This window comes from Capricornis sumatraensis, chromosome 8, assembly GCF_032405125.1.
Source record: "Capricornis sumatraensis isolate serow.1 chromosome 8, serow.2, whole genome shotgun sequence".
NCBI classification, from domain to species: domain Eukaryota; kingdom Metazoa; phylum Chordata; class Mammalia; order Artiodactyla; family Bovidae; genus Capricornis; species Capricornis sumatraensis.
This window is the reverse complement of record NC_091076.1, coordinates 89,159,730-89,178,291: the sequence shown is the minus strand read 5'-3', so window position 1 is coordinate 89,178,291 and position 18,562 is coordinate 89,159,730. Positions and strand designations below refer to the sequence as shown.

Below are 18,562 nucleotides of genomic sequence, written 5' to 3'. Positions count from 1 at the left end.
TCCTTCTGAAGTCTCTGATGCCCCAGATCCCCGAGTACAGGTAGGAAGGGTTGGGTGGTGGTTGCTAAAAACTTCCCTTGCTTTATACGTGGTCTCTACAAACAACAACAACATCTGCAAACCAGGAAGAAAGCTCTCAGGAGGGAGTCAAATTGGTCAGCACCTTGATCTTGGATTCAGTAGCCTCCAGAACTGTGAGAAATATACTCTATTGTTTAAGCCACCCAGTCTATGGTATTTTGCTGTGGCAGCCCAAGCTGACTAATACACTGATGGTATAATTTAAGGCTGAGTCTGAGTGCCTGAGAACCATGAAAGCCAGTGGTATAGTTCTCGTCCAAAGAGCAGCAGGCTCAGTACTCAGGAAAAGTTGACTGCAGGTCTGAAGACAAGGGAAAAACCAATGTCCCAGGTGGGACATTGTAGGGGAGTCAGAGCTCTGGGTTGGAGTCTCAACTCAAATGGAGCAGCTAAGGGAATCTCTGAGCCTTACTGTTTGTGAAATTGTGATAACATTTAGCACAGGTGGGACACTGTAGGGGAGTCAGAGCTCTGGGTTGGAGTCTCAACTCAAATGGAGCAGCTAAGTGAATCTCTGAGCCTTACTGTTTGTGAAATTGTGATAACATTCAGCACAGGTGGGTGTGAGGAAGATTCACTGAGATAACACACATGAAAAAGACTTTGTACATTGCCACAGTCTGTACACACACCAATTATGGTTCTATTGAGCTCTTTGGCCCACCCCTCCCTATCCCTAGTCTCAAATTCCAGTTTAGCAGCACGGTGTCAGGGTGAGGGGGGGCACAGGCAGCTAGAGCAGATTGCGGGGAGATGCAGCTTGGCCCTTTATCATGGCCGTCGAAATTGCTGCCAGGAGGCTAAGTGGAGCAGAGGAGTGAAGAGAGGGGCACAGGCTCATCTGCGGTTGCTATGGCGCCCCATCCTGGATTTGCCCATCTCTCCTAATGGAGCAAAGGGCAGAGGGAGGGGGAAGGAGGGAGGAAGAGGCAGAACTGCTGGTCCCTTGTCTCCCCTCCCTTCTGTGTCTCTCTGGAGCAGATGTACGGTGGGGAGTAGGGGGAGGGAGTCTGGATATTGGATAAGAGCGGGAGGGAAGAGTGGTGTGCCAGGATTAAGAGGGTTTGCAGTGAGGGGCCACACTGAGAGGGGAGGGAGCAGAGCCCTCATGCTGACGTCCAGAAGCCAGATGATGATGTTAGGAAAAAAAAAAACACCCGAGCAAGACAGCGTAAGCATGAAAGAGAGAGAGGAAGGGAGGAAACGAGGATACGACGAGGTGTGGAAACACTGCAGCCAGCAAATTCCGCAGGCAGCCTGGACCCCAGGGCCCTGAAGGCTGCCCTGAGGATGGACACCAGGACAGTGGCCATGCCTTCTCCAGCGGCAGGGCTGCTAGGCTGCTGTTTCCTCTTTGGCTGGGCTCTGGGGGTTCCAAGGACCCTCCGCTCTCTGCCTGCACTGTCCTCCAAAGTCAAGACAGGGTCTGTACCCTTTTGGGTGCCCCCAGAGGGGGCTGAGGCAGCCCTGGCTTTTCTCTACTCTGGAGATCCTCAACAGCTGTCTGGGGCTAACTGCAGTGAGCGCTATGAAGCTCCTGGGGAAGGAGCCAGACCAGGGCTCCCCCCAGTCCTATGGAGGGCAGCAGGCACTGTGACCCAGGCCGCCAATTTCCTCAACATGCTGCTACAAGCCAACGACATCCAGGAGTCCAGTGTGGAGGAGGATGTGGAATGGTACCAGGCACTGGTCCGCAGTGTAGCCGAGGGGGACCCAAGGGCATACCGGGCTTTGCTGACTTTTAACCCTCCACCGGGGGCCAGCCACCTGCAGCTGGCCCTGCAGGCCACCCGGACTGGGGAGGAGACCATCCTTCAGGACTTGTCCGGGAACAGGGTGCAGGAGGAGAGCTCAACTGGAACCCTGCACCCCACTGACCTGCAAAAGCGGGTGCTGACCAATGACCTAGGGAGCCTTGGCAGCCCCAAGTGGCCACAGGGGGATGGATATGTCGGGGACGTGCAGCACGTGAGACTGTCTCCTCCTTTCCTGGAATGCCAGGAGGGTCGACTGCGTCCCGGCTGGCTTATCACACTCTCAGCCACCTTCTATGGACTCAAGCCAGACCTCAGCCCGGAGGTCAGGTAAGCGGGTTTGTGCAGGATTTGATGCTATTGTGGGTCTGTGGAGGTGGCGGGGGAGTGGGGCTCCTAGATGTGCGTAGGCTACTTGGTATGCACATGTGCGTCTGGGGGACACAGATGTGTGTATTTGCCTTCAGCTGTGTATATTTGCAGTTGACTCTAGGAATCTATGTGTTAACATATACAGGTGTGTGGACGATCGATCCGTTTACATATAGGTATACACACATGTGTGTGTGTACTGATGGGGCACAGCTGGGCATAGGTCCTGGTTCTCAGATCCGAGTGATGGGTACAATGAAGAAGATAGCCGTGACAATCTGTGTACCGGCTTCTCGGAGGAGTCAGATGGGTGTCCCAGGAGTGAAACCCGCTACTCCCTAGCAATCTAGAACTGGAAAAGGAGGCTTCTGCAAGTGAAGGAAAACACCTTGGGGGAGGCTTGGAACCATGGCCCTTTCTGCCCAGAAGTTGGCCGGGTCCCAGCTTCACTCCCATGGCTTTATTCTTACATCAAGTCCTGACCCAGGAGCCTGTGATGCTCCTCAAACAATTGACCTCCTCCCTCACCCGGAGTAAAGAGCTGAGTGGGAGCCATGATGGGAAGGAGGGAGCAGGTGGATACTATACCACTACACATTCAACAATCAACATTGTTTTCCCAGCTCTGTGTCCCCATTCATTGTCCCCAGCAGAGTTCCTCTCCTGGCCACAGGCAGCCTGGCTTTTTGCCAGCTCTCTCCCCATTGGGCTCAGAGCCGGGGTTGAGAGCCCTGGGGGCAGGCAGCTCTTGAATCTGGGCCCCTCTGTTCCATATCTCCTTCACTGTGGTCAGTTCAGACCTGGTTTGGGCAGAGTGGGCGTTGTTAATAGCTGAGCTTTGTGTGCCTGTTTGAGTGTGAGTGTGTATACATACAGTGGGGAAGTGTGAAAATTCCTTTCAGACAGATCATCAGAACCGCAGCTCTCATATGTCTTGCCCACTCCCTTTACCCATTGATAGAAATCAGGAAATGCTAGGATGTTGAAAAGCTGAGGGATGGGGGGGTGGGGCAGGCGGAGAATCTAGTGGGAGGAGGATTGTTGCTGCAGAGACAGTGAGGGTTAATAGCACTGGAGAAGTGGCATGCGTGTGCCCTGTCTCCTGGCACATTACAGACACTGTGCTAAAGTGCACAAAGCTTGCATTGCACCATGATCTGAGATCCAAGGATACATGTCCACCTTGGCACCCTTCACTATAGCCCTAACTGCCAATTCACTGCCCTAGGGGGCAGGTGCAGATGGACGTAGACCTTCAGAGCGTGGACATCAATCAGTGTGCCAGTGGCCCAGGCTGGTACTCTAACACACACCTGTGTGATCTCAACAGCACCCAGGTAAGGATACAGAGGGTGGAGTATGGGTTTCCTACCTCCCTTCCCCTTTCCAATCATGCCATCAGGAGCAGCTAACAAAGGCACACCAGCCTCTCAGGGCTTCAGGGAAGTCCCTATTGATGAGACAGATAGAGGTGAGATACCAGACTATTTAAAAGTGAGGACACTTACAGCCTAGCCCCATCCCCCATCTGAGACAGCCAGCTTCATTCCTTGGAATCTCAGTGTGCCTCCCTGTCTGCTCTCCCTTCTGGTACTGGGTGCTTCAGGACCCCTTCCCAGGACCACTTCCTGAGCATCTATTAATCATCCCCTTTCCTTCTCCTGAACCACATTCTCCACGTCAACAGAGCTCTGGGCTCCTTCTAACCCACAAAGGATGCTCTGTTGGGTGTTTGTTGAAATAAGTGGAATTGGGATGTAGGAGGAGTGTAGGAAAAACTTGACATGTAAGAGGAGACTAACCAGAGAAGGAGCTTGAAGAGATCTGGGATTGGTAAAGGTGATGGAACCTGGGCCAGGTGCTGGCAAAATCAGAGCCGTGGGTACAGGAGAATCTGGATAATGGAAAGCAATGGTTGGTAATCCTGCAAACCCACTACTGGGAAACTGGGAGGCCAGTGAACTAATCCACTCCACAGTAACACTGACTGCATGCTTGTTCCTGAGCTGAACCAAAGCCAAGGCGAGCCCTACAGCCTGCTGGGAAGTGGAGCGGGTTTGGGCATCTGCTGCTCTTCATGGCACATGTGTCTGAAGCTATACATCCAGGGATGCATAAAGGCTCCCATTGTCCAGTGCACTTTTAAACCCAGCCACATTCATGTCTCTGGGTATGCACTTGTCTGACGGTGCAGACTGTGGAAGGAACAGAGCGTTTACTAGCAATCTGAGCAGAGGGGAAAGTTGGGCCACGATTTCAGAAGCACCTTTTAGGTGAAGTCAGGGCCTGGATATGGACTCTTCCTTCCTTTGCCCCCCTGCTATCTGTTCCTGGCCACTCCCTACAGTAGATCTGACCTCATCCATGTGCTTATCTTCCCTGCCTGGCTCCGAGGTCTGCTCTGTCTCCTGCTGGGCAAACATCAGTGGGTGGAGTTGGAATAAAGAGCTGGCCTTGGCATCCCACCAGCCTGGCATTAGCCTGGCATTAGGGCTGAGGAGAGCAGTCCTACACCAAAGGCAGATGGCCCTAATAGAGGAAGCTGCTCCCCTGTGGGTGCCTTTTCAACCCACCTGTGTGCCAAAGAGGGAGGCTGATGTTGACCCTTTGAAGCAGGATGTAGGCACACAGGTGTGGTTGATCTCAGAGTTCTCTCTGCTTCCACCGCCCCAGCACCTTGCTCTAGCAACAGCTGGGGATTGGGAAATGGGACCTATGAGGCTCCTGTCACAGCTAGTCTGGATAAAAGGCTAATCCATCTCCAAACTCTGTGTTTGGAGGTCTCTTTGATAAGAGAGACAATGGTGGGGTCAGGGTAGGGTCTGCAGGGAGGGAAGGCTTTCCCTGGACTAGGGCTCCCCAGCGTAGACCCAGAGGCTGTGGATAGGAGGGTAGATGGCCCTCCAACTCTTCCCGGCGGGAAAGCCCCGTATAAATAAATACCTATGGTGTTTGTTGGCCCACAGTGCGTCCCCCTGGAGAGTCAGGGCTTTGTCCTTGGCCACTACCTCTGCCGCTGCCGACCTGGCTTCTACGGGGCAAGCAACTCCTTGGGTATGTAACGATGGTGAGGGACAGGCAGGTGTTTTACAGGCTGGGCTGATTGGAGGTGGGTATCTGCGGAAAAAAGGCAGCTTGGGGTGAGACACTGGGAGAAAAACTTGTGGGGCCAGGGCAGACTGTCGAGAGAAGCAGGAGACACAGGCAGGGTCTAATTTGGGGGTGTCTATGCCTTCTGAGAATGAGCCTAAAACATGGCAATTTGGTGCAAGCTGACCTCCTGGTGAGTCCTAGCCTGGTATCACCTCTTCTCCTGCCTTCCCCTGCAAGTACTCATTTCCTCATTCCTTCCCCCAGGGGCCACAGACCCTAAGAGGGCAGGATAAGAACTGTGCCAACCATGAGGAGAGAAGGCTGGTGTCTCAGGATGCCCCAGCCACGCCCCTCTCCCTGTACCCATCTTGTTCATTATAGGCTCAGAGGAGGGAGCTGCCCAGCCTCCTGGGCAATTTGGGTCCCCTCAAGGCAGCCCCGGGAGGCTGCTGCGCTGCCTACCATGTGCCGAGGGCTGTGCCAGCTGCCTGGATGCCACGCCGTGCCTGGCAGAGGAAGCCCCCACACTGAGGGCAGCGGTGCTGGCCTGTCAGACGTGCTGTATGCTGGTCGTCTTCCTGAGCATGCTGGTCTCCTATCGCTGCCGCCAGAGCAAGGCAAGCAAGGCCCCACACCTCTCTTTTCTGCATGTGTCCTACCCATCGTGAATCTCTAGCATCAGCGGGAGACCAAAGACTACCTAAGGCTAGAACTTGGAAAATACAAGTTTGATCCTTAATCTAACTCACTCTGTGACATTAGGCAAGTGACCTCACCACCGCAGACCTGTTTCCTCACCTGTGCAATGAAGTCACTGGACTTGATTCAAACACTGTGTAGGCACTAGGGGAAGTGATTTGGTCCCTTGTGGAGCTCCCAGATGAGTGGAAGAAGCAATGACAGCACAGTAAGACAGGGGCCAGGATGGAGGCGTCAGTTGCTGTGGCAGGTCAGAGAGGGGACCCAGTCATCCCGCCTGAGATGGTGTGGGATGACTTTCTGGAGAACGTGACACTTGAGCCAAGCTTGAAGGTCAATTGACAGAGAAGGGAGTTTCTAGGCAAGGAAGCTGTCTGACCCAAAGCTTGGGGGAAAGCCTGAGATCCCTTCTAGCTCCAGCAGCCTCCAATTCCAGCCCAGGTTTGCAGCAAGGCCCAGGGTGAGTTTGGGAGGGGCATGGGGCTGCAGGGGCTATGTGAAACCTTGGCCTCAGCCAGGCTTAGTACCAGTGGAGCTAAGAGCCTGTGGATGAAGAAGGCAGAGCTGAAGTTATAGGGGGAAGCCTTAGCTCAGGGCCACGGAGTGACCCCTTGAACATACCTGAGACCCTCCTGCACCACCCTCCAGGCTCTATCCTCTCGCTGTCCTGGTTACATGCATCTTTCTTTCCTGGGTTCACAGAGGATCCGGGCATCTGGAGTGGTACTGCTGGAAGCTATCCTTTTCGGATCCCTGCTGCTCTACTTCCCTGTGAGTTTGTGGCTGGAGCCTGACCCCACCTCCTGGGATCCCCTCCAGTCCCAACCTGGCACCCTCCCCACCCTAGAATCTGTCCTCTGTATCCTGTGGGGGGCATTCGGAGACCTCAAAATCCCCCGGCTCATACCTACAGGTGACAGGCTGGCCTAGTGAGGCTTAAAAGAGCTCTATGACCTGTTGCGTAACTTAGGAGAAGTTGTCTAACCTCTCTGATAACAAAGCTGCTCCTCTGCAGAATGGAGGTGATGATGTCTCTGTGAGGAGGCTGTTAGAAGGATCAGAAAGGTGCTTAGCGCAGGCCTGGCACCCAGGGCAAGTGCAATGGAGAGTGCTTGTTTTTACCCCCTCCCCACCAGGTCTTCATCCTGTACTTCAAGCCCAGTGTCTTTCGCTGCATCGCCCTCCGCTGGGTCCGGCTGCTGGGCTTTGCCATTGTCTACGGCACCATTATACTCAAGCTTTATAGGTAGGGTCTGGGTAGGGCCTTGTTCTCACGTGGCTCCCTCCAGGCCCCCCCAACTCATTTATGGGATGGAGTTCTTCACTGCCAGACCCCCTACCCACTCTACTCCCCTGGGCCCCCAAGGCCTGCTCCCGTCCCTGTAGCCCTCCCCACCATCTAACTTGTTTTGCGGGGGGGGGCGGTAAGAGGAGGCAGTGACCCATGGAAGGGATGGGAGAACAGGGATGTGTGGAGGGGAGGGAAGCAATGGCCAGAGGTGTCCCCCCTCCCTGCATCTACCAGCCACGCCCTGACCCTTGTAGAGTGCTCCAGCTCTTTCTGTCTCGAACGGCCCAGCGGGGCCCCCACCTGAGCAGTGGGCGGCTGCTGCGGCGTCTGGGGCTGCTCCTGCTGCTGGTGCTGGGCTTCCTGGCTGTATGGACGGCAGGGGTCCTGGAGCCAGGCATTCAGCACACGTCACTGGTAACACGAGGCCACACACACACCGGACTCCACTTCTACCTCTGCCACCACGACCGCTGGGACTACATCATGGTGGTGGGTGAGTTGCTCCCATAGAGTCCAGCCTCACTCTGGTCCCCCGCCCTGTACCTCCAAGGGTTCTTCCGCCTGGACCTGGACCAGGCTCCCCCCAGAACTCCCTACAGAGGAAGGGGTGGTGTGACTGCTGAGGTGGTACCTGGCTCTGTCCCTCCCTCCCTTCCCTACAGCTGAGATGCTGCTCCTGTGCTGGGGCAGCTTCCTCTGCTACGCCACCCGGGCTGTCCCCTCAGCCTTCCACGAGCCACGATACATGGGCATCGCCCTGCACAATGAGCTGCTGCTTTCTGCCGCCTTCCACGCAGCCAGGTGAGGACAGGCCCTCCTACCCACCACGCCTTCCACCCTAACACCATTCCTCACCTCTCCCAGGTGAGGGTACCCCCATCCCACAACCCTGCTGGCAACGCCTGCTGCACTGCAGCCTGCTGGCAACGCCTGCTACACTGCAGCAAGGTGAGGAAGGTCCTCACATAGAGTGCTCTCCCTACCCCACAGACGTGCTTCCTGTACCCTATGTCTCACCCAACACCCTAAGTGCTCTCGCATTCCGTCCCCCACTGCTCTCCTCCCTACATGGGCTCCATTCTCCCTGCCTTCTTCCCCTCACACCTCAGCCGTCTCAGCAGCAGACCTGCTATGCGTGTCCACAAGGACCTGGCCCTGTGGCGAGGGCAGAACCAACCCACGGGGCGGTTCATAACAGTGCTATAAGCAGCCAGAGAGGGCAAGCTGGAGTAGTCTGGGAAGGCTTCTTGGAAGTGGGGATTAACGTGAGCCCTGAGGTGGGAGGGCAGGAAGAAGGAAGAGTGCCCTCCTCACTCCACTGAGCACCTGCAGGAGGTCAGGGCTGGGGTTGGGGGGAGAGCCACTGGGACAGGTGAGAGGGAAGAGGCCGCTCCCACCTGCAGCTAACCATCACCCCACCGCCACCACCACCTCGCCCCCAGGTTTGTGCTGGTTCCCTCCCTGCACCCGGACTGGACGCTCCTCCTCTTCTTCTTTCACACGCACAGCACAGTCACCGCCACACTGGCTCTGATCTTCATCCCTAAGGTGAGGTCTTCTCTGGCCTTGAAGTGAGGTGACCCTGGCCCTTTGGCCAGGGGCACTGTGGACCAGCTATGTCCACAGTGCCCTCTCCAGGTCAGGGTGAGAATGACACCTGGGCCCAGAGGGAATTGGAGCCCACTTAGGAGTTGGCTAAGGGCTTCCCTGGTGGCTCAGATGGTAAAGAATCCCCCTGCAATGCGGGAACCCAGGTTTGATCTCTGGGTGGGGAAGATCCCCTGGAGAAGGGAATGGCAATCCCCTCCAGTGTTCTTGCCTGGAGGATCCCATGGACAGAGGAGCCTAGCAGGCTACAGTCCTTGGGGTTGCAAAGAATTGGACAAGACTGAAGCGACTTAGCACGCATATAGGAGTTGGGGAACAATGCTCTGTCTCCAATCCCTGGGCAAGGGAAATAAGAGCTAGAGCTGAAGGGGGTCCTCATAACACAGTTGGAAGGTTGGCAGACACTGAAAATCAACTCGGAAGCAGTTACAGAAGATAGGTTGAGGGGGCTGAAGGATGTGGCTAGGAACTGTGGGCACAGGGTATTAGACACCCCTGGTCTCTAAGTTAGAGAAAATCAGGAAGGATGAGATGGAACAATACTCTTTGGACCTCCAGAATCCCAAATCAGAGAAGGGATGAGGATTTATGGAGCAAATACGTATGCCACAGGGTAGGGAGCCAACATGAGTCCTTTTCCTGATCATGCCCACCCTGGCCAGTTCCGGAAGCCGGGGGCTCCTCCCCGAGAGGAGATCTTGGATGAGGTGTACGAGGATGAGCTGGACCTGCAGCGCTCAGGCTCCCACCTCAACAGCAGCATCGCCTCAGCCTGGAGTGAGCGCAGCCTGGACCCTGGAGACATTCGGGTAGGTGCTGCCCTCCTGACTTCCTCTTGATGCTACTTAGCGCCTGGACAGCGAGCAGTGATGCCCTGCCACTTGGGCTGTGTGCCACTGCAGGTCCTCTGTCCACCCCCTAGCTTTTCCTCTGAGACTTGCCTCCCTTTCTTCTCCACCATTGTCCCAAGCTGCTTCTCCTGCTTCTACACAAAGGAGACCACATGTGAAGAGATGCCCCCAAATACCGAAACTCACATCCTGAGGCCCACTTGGCAAGGTAGAGGCAGAACCATGAGTGGAGCTCAAATCACCTGTGTCCTCCACTCAACAGGTCCACCATAAGGGCAGACTGAGAAGCCCCTCAGCCCCCAGCACACCCAGCAGCTAGTGCTCCTAGGGCCATTAAGGCTGGGTAATTCAGCCAGTGGCTACCAAGGATTTCCATACCAGGATCCTCTTTCCTTGGACTCAGCAGTGTTAGAGAAAGGAAGTGCTTCCTGAGTCTTCCATCAGGAGAACATCCTTACCTTATTTTTCTGCTTAAGAATATCGTAATGGTGATAGCAACCCTGATGAGAGGCTCCCAGAGTAGGAAATCAAGAGGCTGGCAGTAAGGCCCATTGTTTTGTAGCATCTACAGTGGGAACAGTCCCAGGAAGCCGCTGGGTCCATCCCTCCACCTTCCCTGAAGCCCCCTCTACATCTGACTTGTTCACATCCCCCAATTCCTTCCTTCCTTGTCTCAACTGCCTCCGTGTCCTCCTCACCCTCTGAGTTCTGCCTGTGTCCTGCCTCCTGGGGATAGTTTGAACTGAGATCCCAATCTATCAGGTAGGCCTAAGTGGAGGCAGGTGGCTATTGCCGCGTGGGTGCCATCCTTGACCCTCCAGCTTGGAGGTCAGCAGTGGGTGTGTTCTCCCTATGCTCACTGTGGGGAGAGCGCCAAAGTAGAAACAGCTTTCAAAGCCCCATCCTGTCACTTACCGTTTTCACACCCACTGGTCACACCACTTCTCTTAAGGCAGTCAACACTAGGCAGTCAGATTTCCTTCCTTTATTGAAGTAGAGGCTCAGAGAGGGCACGAAAATAGCCTTGAGGCATACCATAGGTCAGCAGCCTCAAACCCAGGTTTCCTGTGCGCCAAGCTGGGACCACCCACCAGACCACCCAGGTTTCCTGTGCGCCAAGCTGGGACCACCCACCAGACCACCCAGGTTTCCTGTGCGCCAAGCTGGGACCACCCACCAGACCACAGTGCCGGGTAGAAGGCAGGGCCCTGCGGCCTCAGGGTTGAGTGGGTCGGGCTCAGAACTAGGTTGGTGTTGGCCCTGCGGAAACGGAGAGGTGAATTTTCTAAGTGTTTTAAAAGCCAGGAAGGGACACGGCTTGGTGGGAAAGCGTTCCCCCAGAAAAAAGGGTCTTAGCACCAGCTGAGGGGCAGAGCAGCGCGGCCAGGGGATGGAGAGGATGGTCCTCACGCCCGCCGGCTCGCTCTCCCGCCCCCAGGACGAGCTGAAGAAGCTCTACGCCCAGCTCGAGGTTCACAAGACCAAGGAAATGGCCGCGAACAACCCCCACCTGCCCAAGAAGCGGGCCAGCTGGCGCCAGGGCCTGGGCCGCTCCTTCATGAGGTACCTGGCCGAGTTCCCCGAGGCGCTGGCCCGCCAGCACTCCCGGGACTCGGGCTCCGCGGGCCGCGGCAGCCTGCCCGGCTTCTCCCGCCGCCGGCTGCTCAGCGCCAGCCTCCGGGAGCCCGCCGCGCCGCCCGGCCTGCGGAAGTCCCGCAGCGCCTGCGAGCAGGACTGTGACCCTCACGGGGACCACAGCCCGCCTCTGGTCGACTCGCTGCTGCGGAGGAAGCTGGCCCGCAAGGGGCCGCGATCCGACAGCCGCGAGTCGGGCGAGTCGGCGGCCGGGCCCCCCGCGCTGGGCTTCAGGTCGGCCAGCGCCCACAACCTGACGGTGTGCGAGCGGCTGCCCCGCGCCCGGCCCGCGTCGCTGCACAAGTCGCTGAGCGTCGTGGCCGGCTCCAGGGAAAAGGCCCTGCTCGTGGCCAGCCAGGCCTACCTGGAGGAGACCTACCGGCAGGCAAAGGAGCGGGAGGAGAGAAGGAAGGCAGAGGCCGCCTTGGCCAGCCCGGCGCGGAGGCCCTCGGCCCGGAGGCTGGAGCGAATTCGAGCGGCCCCCGTGTCGGCCCCACCTTCCCCGGCCAAAAGCCGCAGCGTGGACAGCTCCCACATCTCGGGACGGCTGCAGGAGGAGGCCGCCAGCAGGCTGCCGCACGCGCCCATCCGGCACCAGATCTCCACACCCATCATGGCCACGTCCGGGCCGGGCGTGGGGGAGCCGGGGATGCTATGTCCCACCTCCACTTTGGCCCCAGCTCTGATGCCAGCTCCTGCCCCTGCCCTGGCACCCATCCCAGTATCCCCACAAAGCCCCAACCTACTTACCTACATCTGCCCCTGGGAGAATGCAGAACTGCCAGTGAAGAAACAAAATGTGGCTCAGGAAGGCCCCTTGGGGCCAGAGCAAGGCAACCTGTCTCATGTCCCAGCTCGGGCCCGTCTCTGGAGGGCCCTCTCTGTGGCGGTAGAGAAGAGGGGCCCTGGGGAGAATGGGATGGACACACAGGATGGGCGTCTCCAGGGGGAAACTGAGGAGGATGAGGACAGGCCCAAGGTCTTCTCTAAATCCCACAGCCTCAAGACCCCTGTCCAGCAGGGTTCCATGCGCAGCCTGGGCCTGGCTATCAAAGCTCTGACCCGTTCTCGGAGCACACACAGAGAGAAGGAGAGCGGGGAAGGGAGTCTGGAGGAGAAGGGCCGAGCTTCTGGAGAGGGTGTGGGGGCATGCCCCAGATCTCCCAGGCCAGGCCGGCCCAAGGGGGTGAGTAAGCAGGCAGCACTTGCCCCCTGTGATGACGAAGAGTCCCTCCAGAACCAACAGAACGCTCACACCAGCAGGATGCTCCGAGTCTGTCACCGGGACGGCAGCAGGGAACAAGAAGACAGAGGCAGGAGGACTTCCCAGTGTCTAGGGGAGGGGAAGGTTGAGGGAGCAGGTAAAACAGGCCCTGCCACACTGAGGCAACTCAGGCAGGGCACAGCTGGGGACAAAAATGCTAAGCAAGTAAAAGAAGCTCCTGTGGGGTGGCGGGAACTACCCAAAGCTGGCCTCCAGCCCCTGGGCAGTGCTGACCACAGGGTGACAGAAGTATGCCCCTGGGAAGTCACCGAATCAGAACTGGGTCAGCCTGATGGTAGCAACAAAGCTGAAATCTGCCCCTGGGAGGTGGGCGGAGCCCCTGAGAAGGAGGCCCTAAGGCAATATCTAGATGCCTCCCAAGGTGAGAAGGAGAAAGCCTCAGAAAAATCAGAGCCTAAAGATGTGGTGGTTGTGGCTCGGAACAAGCCAGAGAGGTTGGTCAGGGGTCAGGAGGCAGTTTGTCCTTGGGAGAGTGCCGATCCTGGGGGTCTGTCTCCCGGGTCAGCCCCTCAGGACTCGGACAGAGCCAGGGGCAGGTCTGAGGCAGTGGGCAGTGTGGAACCTAGAGAGGTGGAGACGCGTCGGTGGGAAGCTGCTGGCCCAGGAGCTTGTACATCTGACATCACCACGGCAGAGATGTGTCCCTGGGAGGCAAGTGAAGGAGGAGAGACAGGGAAACCATCCCAGGAGGGAATAAAGGAACTCCCCCAGGAAAAGCAGAAAAACCCCAAGAAAACAATCTTCTGGAAAGAACAGAAACTGGGTAAAGGCTTGGAGTCTCTTTGTCAGTGGGAAAGGACAGATTTCCGGGGCCCCTCTGTGGTTTCTACTCAGGCTCCAAGAACCCCTGGTTGCTCGGGGAGTTTGGGCAGTAGCATCACTGAAATCTGTCCATGGGAGGCGGGAGATACTCCTGCCATCGGCAAGGCAGAGATCTGTCCCTGGGAGCTGGGTGATGAGGTAATGGGGAAGGAAATGCTGAGTCAGGGGCCAGGTGGCGAATCTCCCCAGGAAAAGTGGGAAACCTCCAGAACAGGGAACTTTGGAGAGCTGGGGGGATGGACTGGGAAAGCAGTGCAGAAACTTAGCCAACAGCAGGAGTCAGTGTGTCTGTGGGAAAGCACAGCTGCTGGGCACTCTGGCCCACATCTAGACAATTCCTCATCCAAAGCTGATGGCCAACTCCTCAGCAATAAAGGAAGTAGAGCAGCGCAGGTCTGCCCACCAGATCTCAGGTCAGAGGGAAAGGGAGCAACACCTGCCAAGGGAGAAGTCTGTCCCTGGGAGGTGAATGAGAGAACGATAGAGGACTGGACATCAGGGCAGGCAACAAAAGGAAGAGAATCTCAAAAGGACAAGGAGAAGATGCTTGAAACATCAGGCATCACAGCTAGCCCAACTTGGGCAAAGCCTGAGGGTCAGATGCCAACGCAGGAAGCAGTCTGTCCCTGGGAGAGTGTGGACCCTGGCAGCTTCACCCCACAGCCTGGTCTTCAAGACACAGGTGGACCCAACGCCAGTTTCCAGGTGTCTGGCAGTGTGGAAAGCAAGACTGCTGAGATTTGTCCCTGGGACGTGGAGGAAACCCTGCCTGCCGAGAAGGCAGAGGTCTGTCCCTGGGAGGTGAGTGCTGGAGCTGGGGAGAGAAGGCCTTTGGGAATGGATGCCATTAGGCAATTTTCAAGCAAAACGAGGAAGCCTTCTGCAGATTCTGGACCTAGCGAGAGAGCTGTTGCTACTCCAGAGAGGCAGGTCCAGGAGCGGGAACGGGCTTGCCCCTGGGAGAGCATGGATCCAGGGGGCTCCTCTTGGCATTCAGACACTCTGGGTACTGACAAGCCAAAACCTGGGCTCCAGGAGCTGGACCGTGCGGGGTGCAGACCAGTGGAGGTGTGTCCCTGGGAAGCGGAAGGAGCACCTACTAGTGAAAAAGTCAAGGTCTGTCCCTGGGAGGTGGATGAAGGAGCCCCTGGGAAGGAATTAGAACAAGAGATGAGAACTGATTCAGTGGGGCAGAGGGAGAAAATGCTAGAAAAGGGGAGACTCCCCTCCCTGGGAGAAGACAGATCGAAATGGGAAACACAACTGAGTCCAGAACAGGAAGCTGTGTGTCCCTGGGAGAAGGACTTGAGGGCACCCTCTGCTCAGGCCCCTGAGGTCTCAGACGTGTCCAGCAGAGGGGTAGAGGAGCCCTCCCTGGAAATGAGTGATGAGGCAGCAGAGAAAGGGGGCCTGACACAAGACCCAAAGATGGACTCCTCCCCAGAACACATAGCCCCAGAAAAAGCAGAAGTCACTGCTGAAGATCAGGAAAAAGAGAGCAGTGAACTGCAACCTGTCCATCTACAGGAGAGCACAGCCCCCAGGGACTCCTCCTCCCACCCACATAGTCAGTGCCCTGTCCAACCTAAAGCTGGCTCTCAGACACTGCCCAGTGCTGGGGACAGGCTCGCTGAGGTCTGCCCATGGGACACTTCCACCACAGATACTCCCAAGCCTGACAGTGGCGCCAAAGCTGAGACCTGTCCCTGGGAAGTGACTGAAAGAACCCCTGAGGAAGGGGTGTCAAGACAGGATGGAGATGAGGAAACTCAAGAGGAGAAGGGGAGAGCCCCAGAAAAACCAGAGTACAAAGCTGTGGCCCTTCAGGAAAAGCCTGAGAGGGCAGATGGGAAGCAGGAACCAGCCCCACAAGCTTCTGACAGCAGCAAAGAAAGTCCCAAGGCAGCAGGCAGTGTGGGGGCCCGGGTAGCGGAAGTGTGTCCACGGGAAGCGCAAGAAGCTCCCCCTGATAAGAAAACAGAAATCTGCCCTTGGGAGGTGAGCCAAGAAACAGGAGAGAAAGGGGGATGTGAACAAGAGGTGGACAGAGAATCTCAAGGGCAAGGAGAAATGTTCCTGCAAAAGGCAGAATCTGGAGCGACTGAAGAACACTCTTCAGAAGAAGTAAAAGTCAGTGGAGAGATGGAGTCAGTCTGCCCTTGGGAAGGCACAAGGTCAGAAGGGCTCTCTCCGCAGCCAGATGCTCCAGCCGTGGACCAACCCACAGTCAGTCCCCATGGAGCAAGCAGTATGGGGAGCCGGGTGGCGGAGCTGTGTCAATGGGAAGTCACAGATCCCGAAGGAAATAAAATAACAGGCACCATGGCAGACATCGACACGTGTCTCTGGGAGGGAACTGGAGCCCCATCTGAGGAATCTGGTCTCCTGGCTTTAACAGCAACTCAGAAGCAAATGCTCTGCCCCACAGCCCCTGAGAACCCACCATGCCTTTCAGTCCAGAGACCTTTGGGTAGCTTCCTTCCAGACAGCAAAAGCCCCCGCCCCAAAGTGAACAAGCCAACCAGTACCTTTACTCTGGAGGGTGTCAGAGAACTCCAAGTCCCTTCAGAACCTGGGCCGAGGACCAGCTTAGCCCCAGACCCAACCCTCCAAGAAGCTGAGACTCAGAAGTCTTCCTCCTTAACTGAAGACCAAGAAGCAGCTTCTGAAGCTCAACTTGAAGAACTCACCCCTCCAACTGTCTATCCTTGGGACTGGGAGTAACAACTGCATCAGTGAGGTCATACACTGGGTGGCTAGCTTTCAGAACAGTCAAGGTTCTTTCCAAGTTCTAGGTGTTTCCAAAAAACTGAATCAAACAAACTTGGCCACTTTTCCTCTCCAAGAAGGCCAGAAGTCAACTTATTCCAAAGACAAACTGTACAAGAAGGGTGCAACTCAGACTCCAAAAGTACCATCCTCTCTTTACTTCCAATTCTTCTTCCTGCTCCAGAGGACAAGAGCCAGACCTTCTGCTTCTAATTAATCCTCCCGTCCAGCCAGAGTACTCAACACAAGCCACCTATGACATCACTTGTAAAGCTGTTAATGACAAAAGGGAGTCAGCTGTACTCGGGCAACACTTCCACAAAGGTAGACCCATTCTTCTCTGAAGTCTCCCAAGGATATTTTTTGAGAAGAAACTAAACCACTCAAGGCATTGGCAATATAGGGGCTGAAGATTATAAAAGGTCACCACAGGAAGTTTAGAAGCTACTTAATTCAAGTTCAAAGGCAAATCAGGGGGAAAACTGAAATGGCTCAAAAGAGGTCCCTGTAATGCCTTAAAGATCTTGTCATTTTGACTTTGGATCTCCAGTTTCTGCTTATTGAGCCTCTTACCTGCCCTGCTTGACTGCTGAAGTAGAGTCAATCAAGCACATTTACGTCCATATCAACACCTGGCATCCAAAGCAACGTAAGAGACAGGGAGCGTAAAGGGAAAGCCAATGGCTCCAGGTCCTGCCCACGCAGGCCGAGGGAGAGTTCTTTCCAGACACTGTCTCACAGTTGAAAAAGCATACCTTTTGCTAGCCTTCTTAGATGGCCTTCCCTTCTTCCTGCCCCAACTTTTGACAGTCTGCAGAGTTCACCCCTCTGCCTCATTCTCCTAGCCTTTCAGTAGTCATCAAAGGGACTCCTCTCTGTTGTCAAATGCAATGGGAGCCTGGGAAATTTCTGGTTCTGAGACAAGAACCACTCCAGCTCACCTGCTCAGTAACAAGAGGCCCACATCAGTCTCTTTCCCAAGAAGCCTGAGCAAGAAAGGAGGTCCTGTTTACAGCCAGCACTGTAATTGCCCTCAGAAAGAGTAGTGGTGGGGGCAGGTTAGAGCCCAAACGGCCAGGGAAAGGGCATCCTTAAGTACAAAGCCTCCTTTCTTAGGGAGCTCTTTCTTGTTCTATTCTTTCAAGCCAATTCAGGCTACTGTTACTTAAGCAGTCCTAGATAACAAGGGTGCTGGAAATAGGTGATACTACCAAAGGGAAATAAAGGAGAAAAACACTGGTCACAGACATCCCAGATCTGGCAGAGGTGAGGGGGTGGAAATAGGCAGACTAAACACGGCAGAGCTGGGCAGGGACCCACCTTCTAACTGGACAGATACTGATGCCATTCACAAGGAGGAAAAAAGACAAAAGGTGGCAACCAAATACCCAATGGGAAAAAAAGTCTGCATGTAAATAAAATATTCTAGGCAGCTACAGGGCTTCACAGAAAGTAGCAAAAGTGCTCCATTTCCAGAAAGGAGGAGAAAGCATGGAATAACTCACTTGCAGAGACCAGACATCCTTGTTCCCTATTTAAGCTCTCCCTCTTACCTAGGAGCCCTTCCCCAGGCTTCCAGAGCAGTAATTAAAGTGTGTTCTTGTTCTGGGCTGAATTTTCAGCCTCACAGCTTGTGTGTGTGTGTGTACTCAGTTGTATCCGACTCTTCATGACCCCGTGAACTGTAGTACACCAGGTCCTCTGTATGGTATTTTCCAGGCAAGAATACTGGAGTGGGTTTCCATTTCCTACTCGAGAATCTTCCCAACCCAGGGATCAAACCCGCATCTCTTGTGTCTCCTGCACTGGCAAGAATTCTTTTCCCTTGAGCCACTTGGGAAGCCCTCATAGCTTCTGAACCAATGCAAATTCTGCACCTCAGAACAATCCCACTGAGAATGGACTAGCTGGGAACAGAAAAGCCGTCCCTGTAATCATGGCTGTGAAATAAGCCATGGCGAAAAAATAAAGAATGCTTTCTTGACCATTGTAGTTGTTTCTAGCTTATGTTATGGTAAATTTATTTTTTCAACATTTCTAAACATTAATAGTAGACACGTAAGGAAAAGACAGTGCCTGCCCTAAAGTCCAAGGCAGCCACACTGCAGCCTTAGACTATGGGGCAGTCTGGCTAATCCTCAGCCAGTGTGCAGCTACATGGCTAGCATTGCAGATGGTCTCTGCCCAGCCCTACGAGCCAATCCTGTACATCTGGGCCATCCACTCAGCTGGATTTGACCCCAAAGGGAAATGAAACTGCACTTATCCTCTGGCTCCCTGGTGGCAGCTATTGCTTAGCTGC

General features: G+C 55.4%; 1 protein-coding gene across 1 annotated transcript; it reads left to right on the top strand.

The window, feature by feature from the left end:
• Positions 1-1,371: 1,371 nt before the first annotated feature.
• On the top strand, positions 1,372-16,215 carry GPR179 (G protein-coupled receptor 179). Its single transcript, XM_068979009.1, has 11 exons — positions 1,372-2,165; positions 3,436-3,544; positions 5,174-5,261; positions 5,682-5,917; positions 6,702-6,770; positions 7,136-7,245; positions 7,545-7,783; positions 7,953-8,091; positions 8,733-8,838; positions 9,561-9,707; positions 11,188-16,215. Exons 1-11 carry the CDS (start codon positions 1,372-1,374, stop codon positions 16,213-16,215), a joined length of 7,065 nt encoding a protein of 2,354 aa, XP_068835110.1.
• Positions 16,216-18,562: the final 2,347 nt, after the last annotated feature.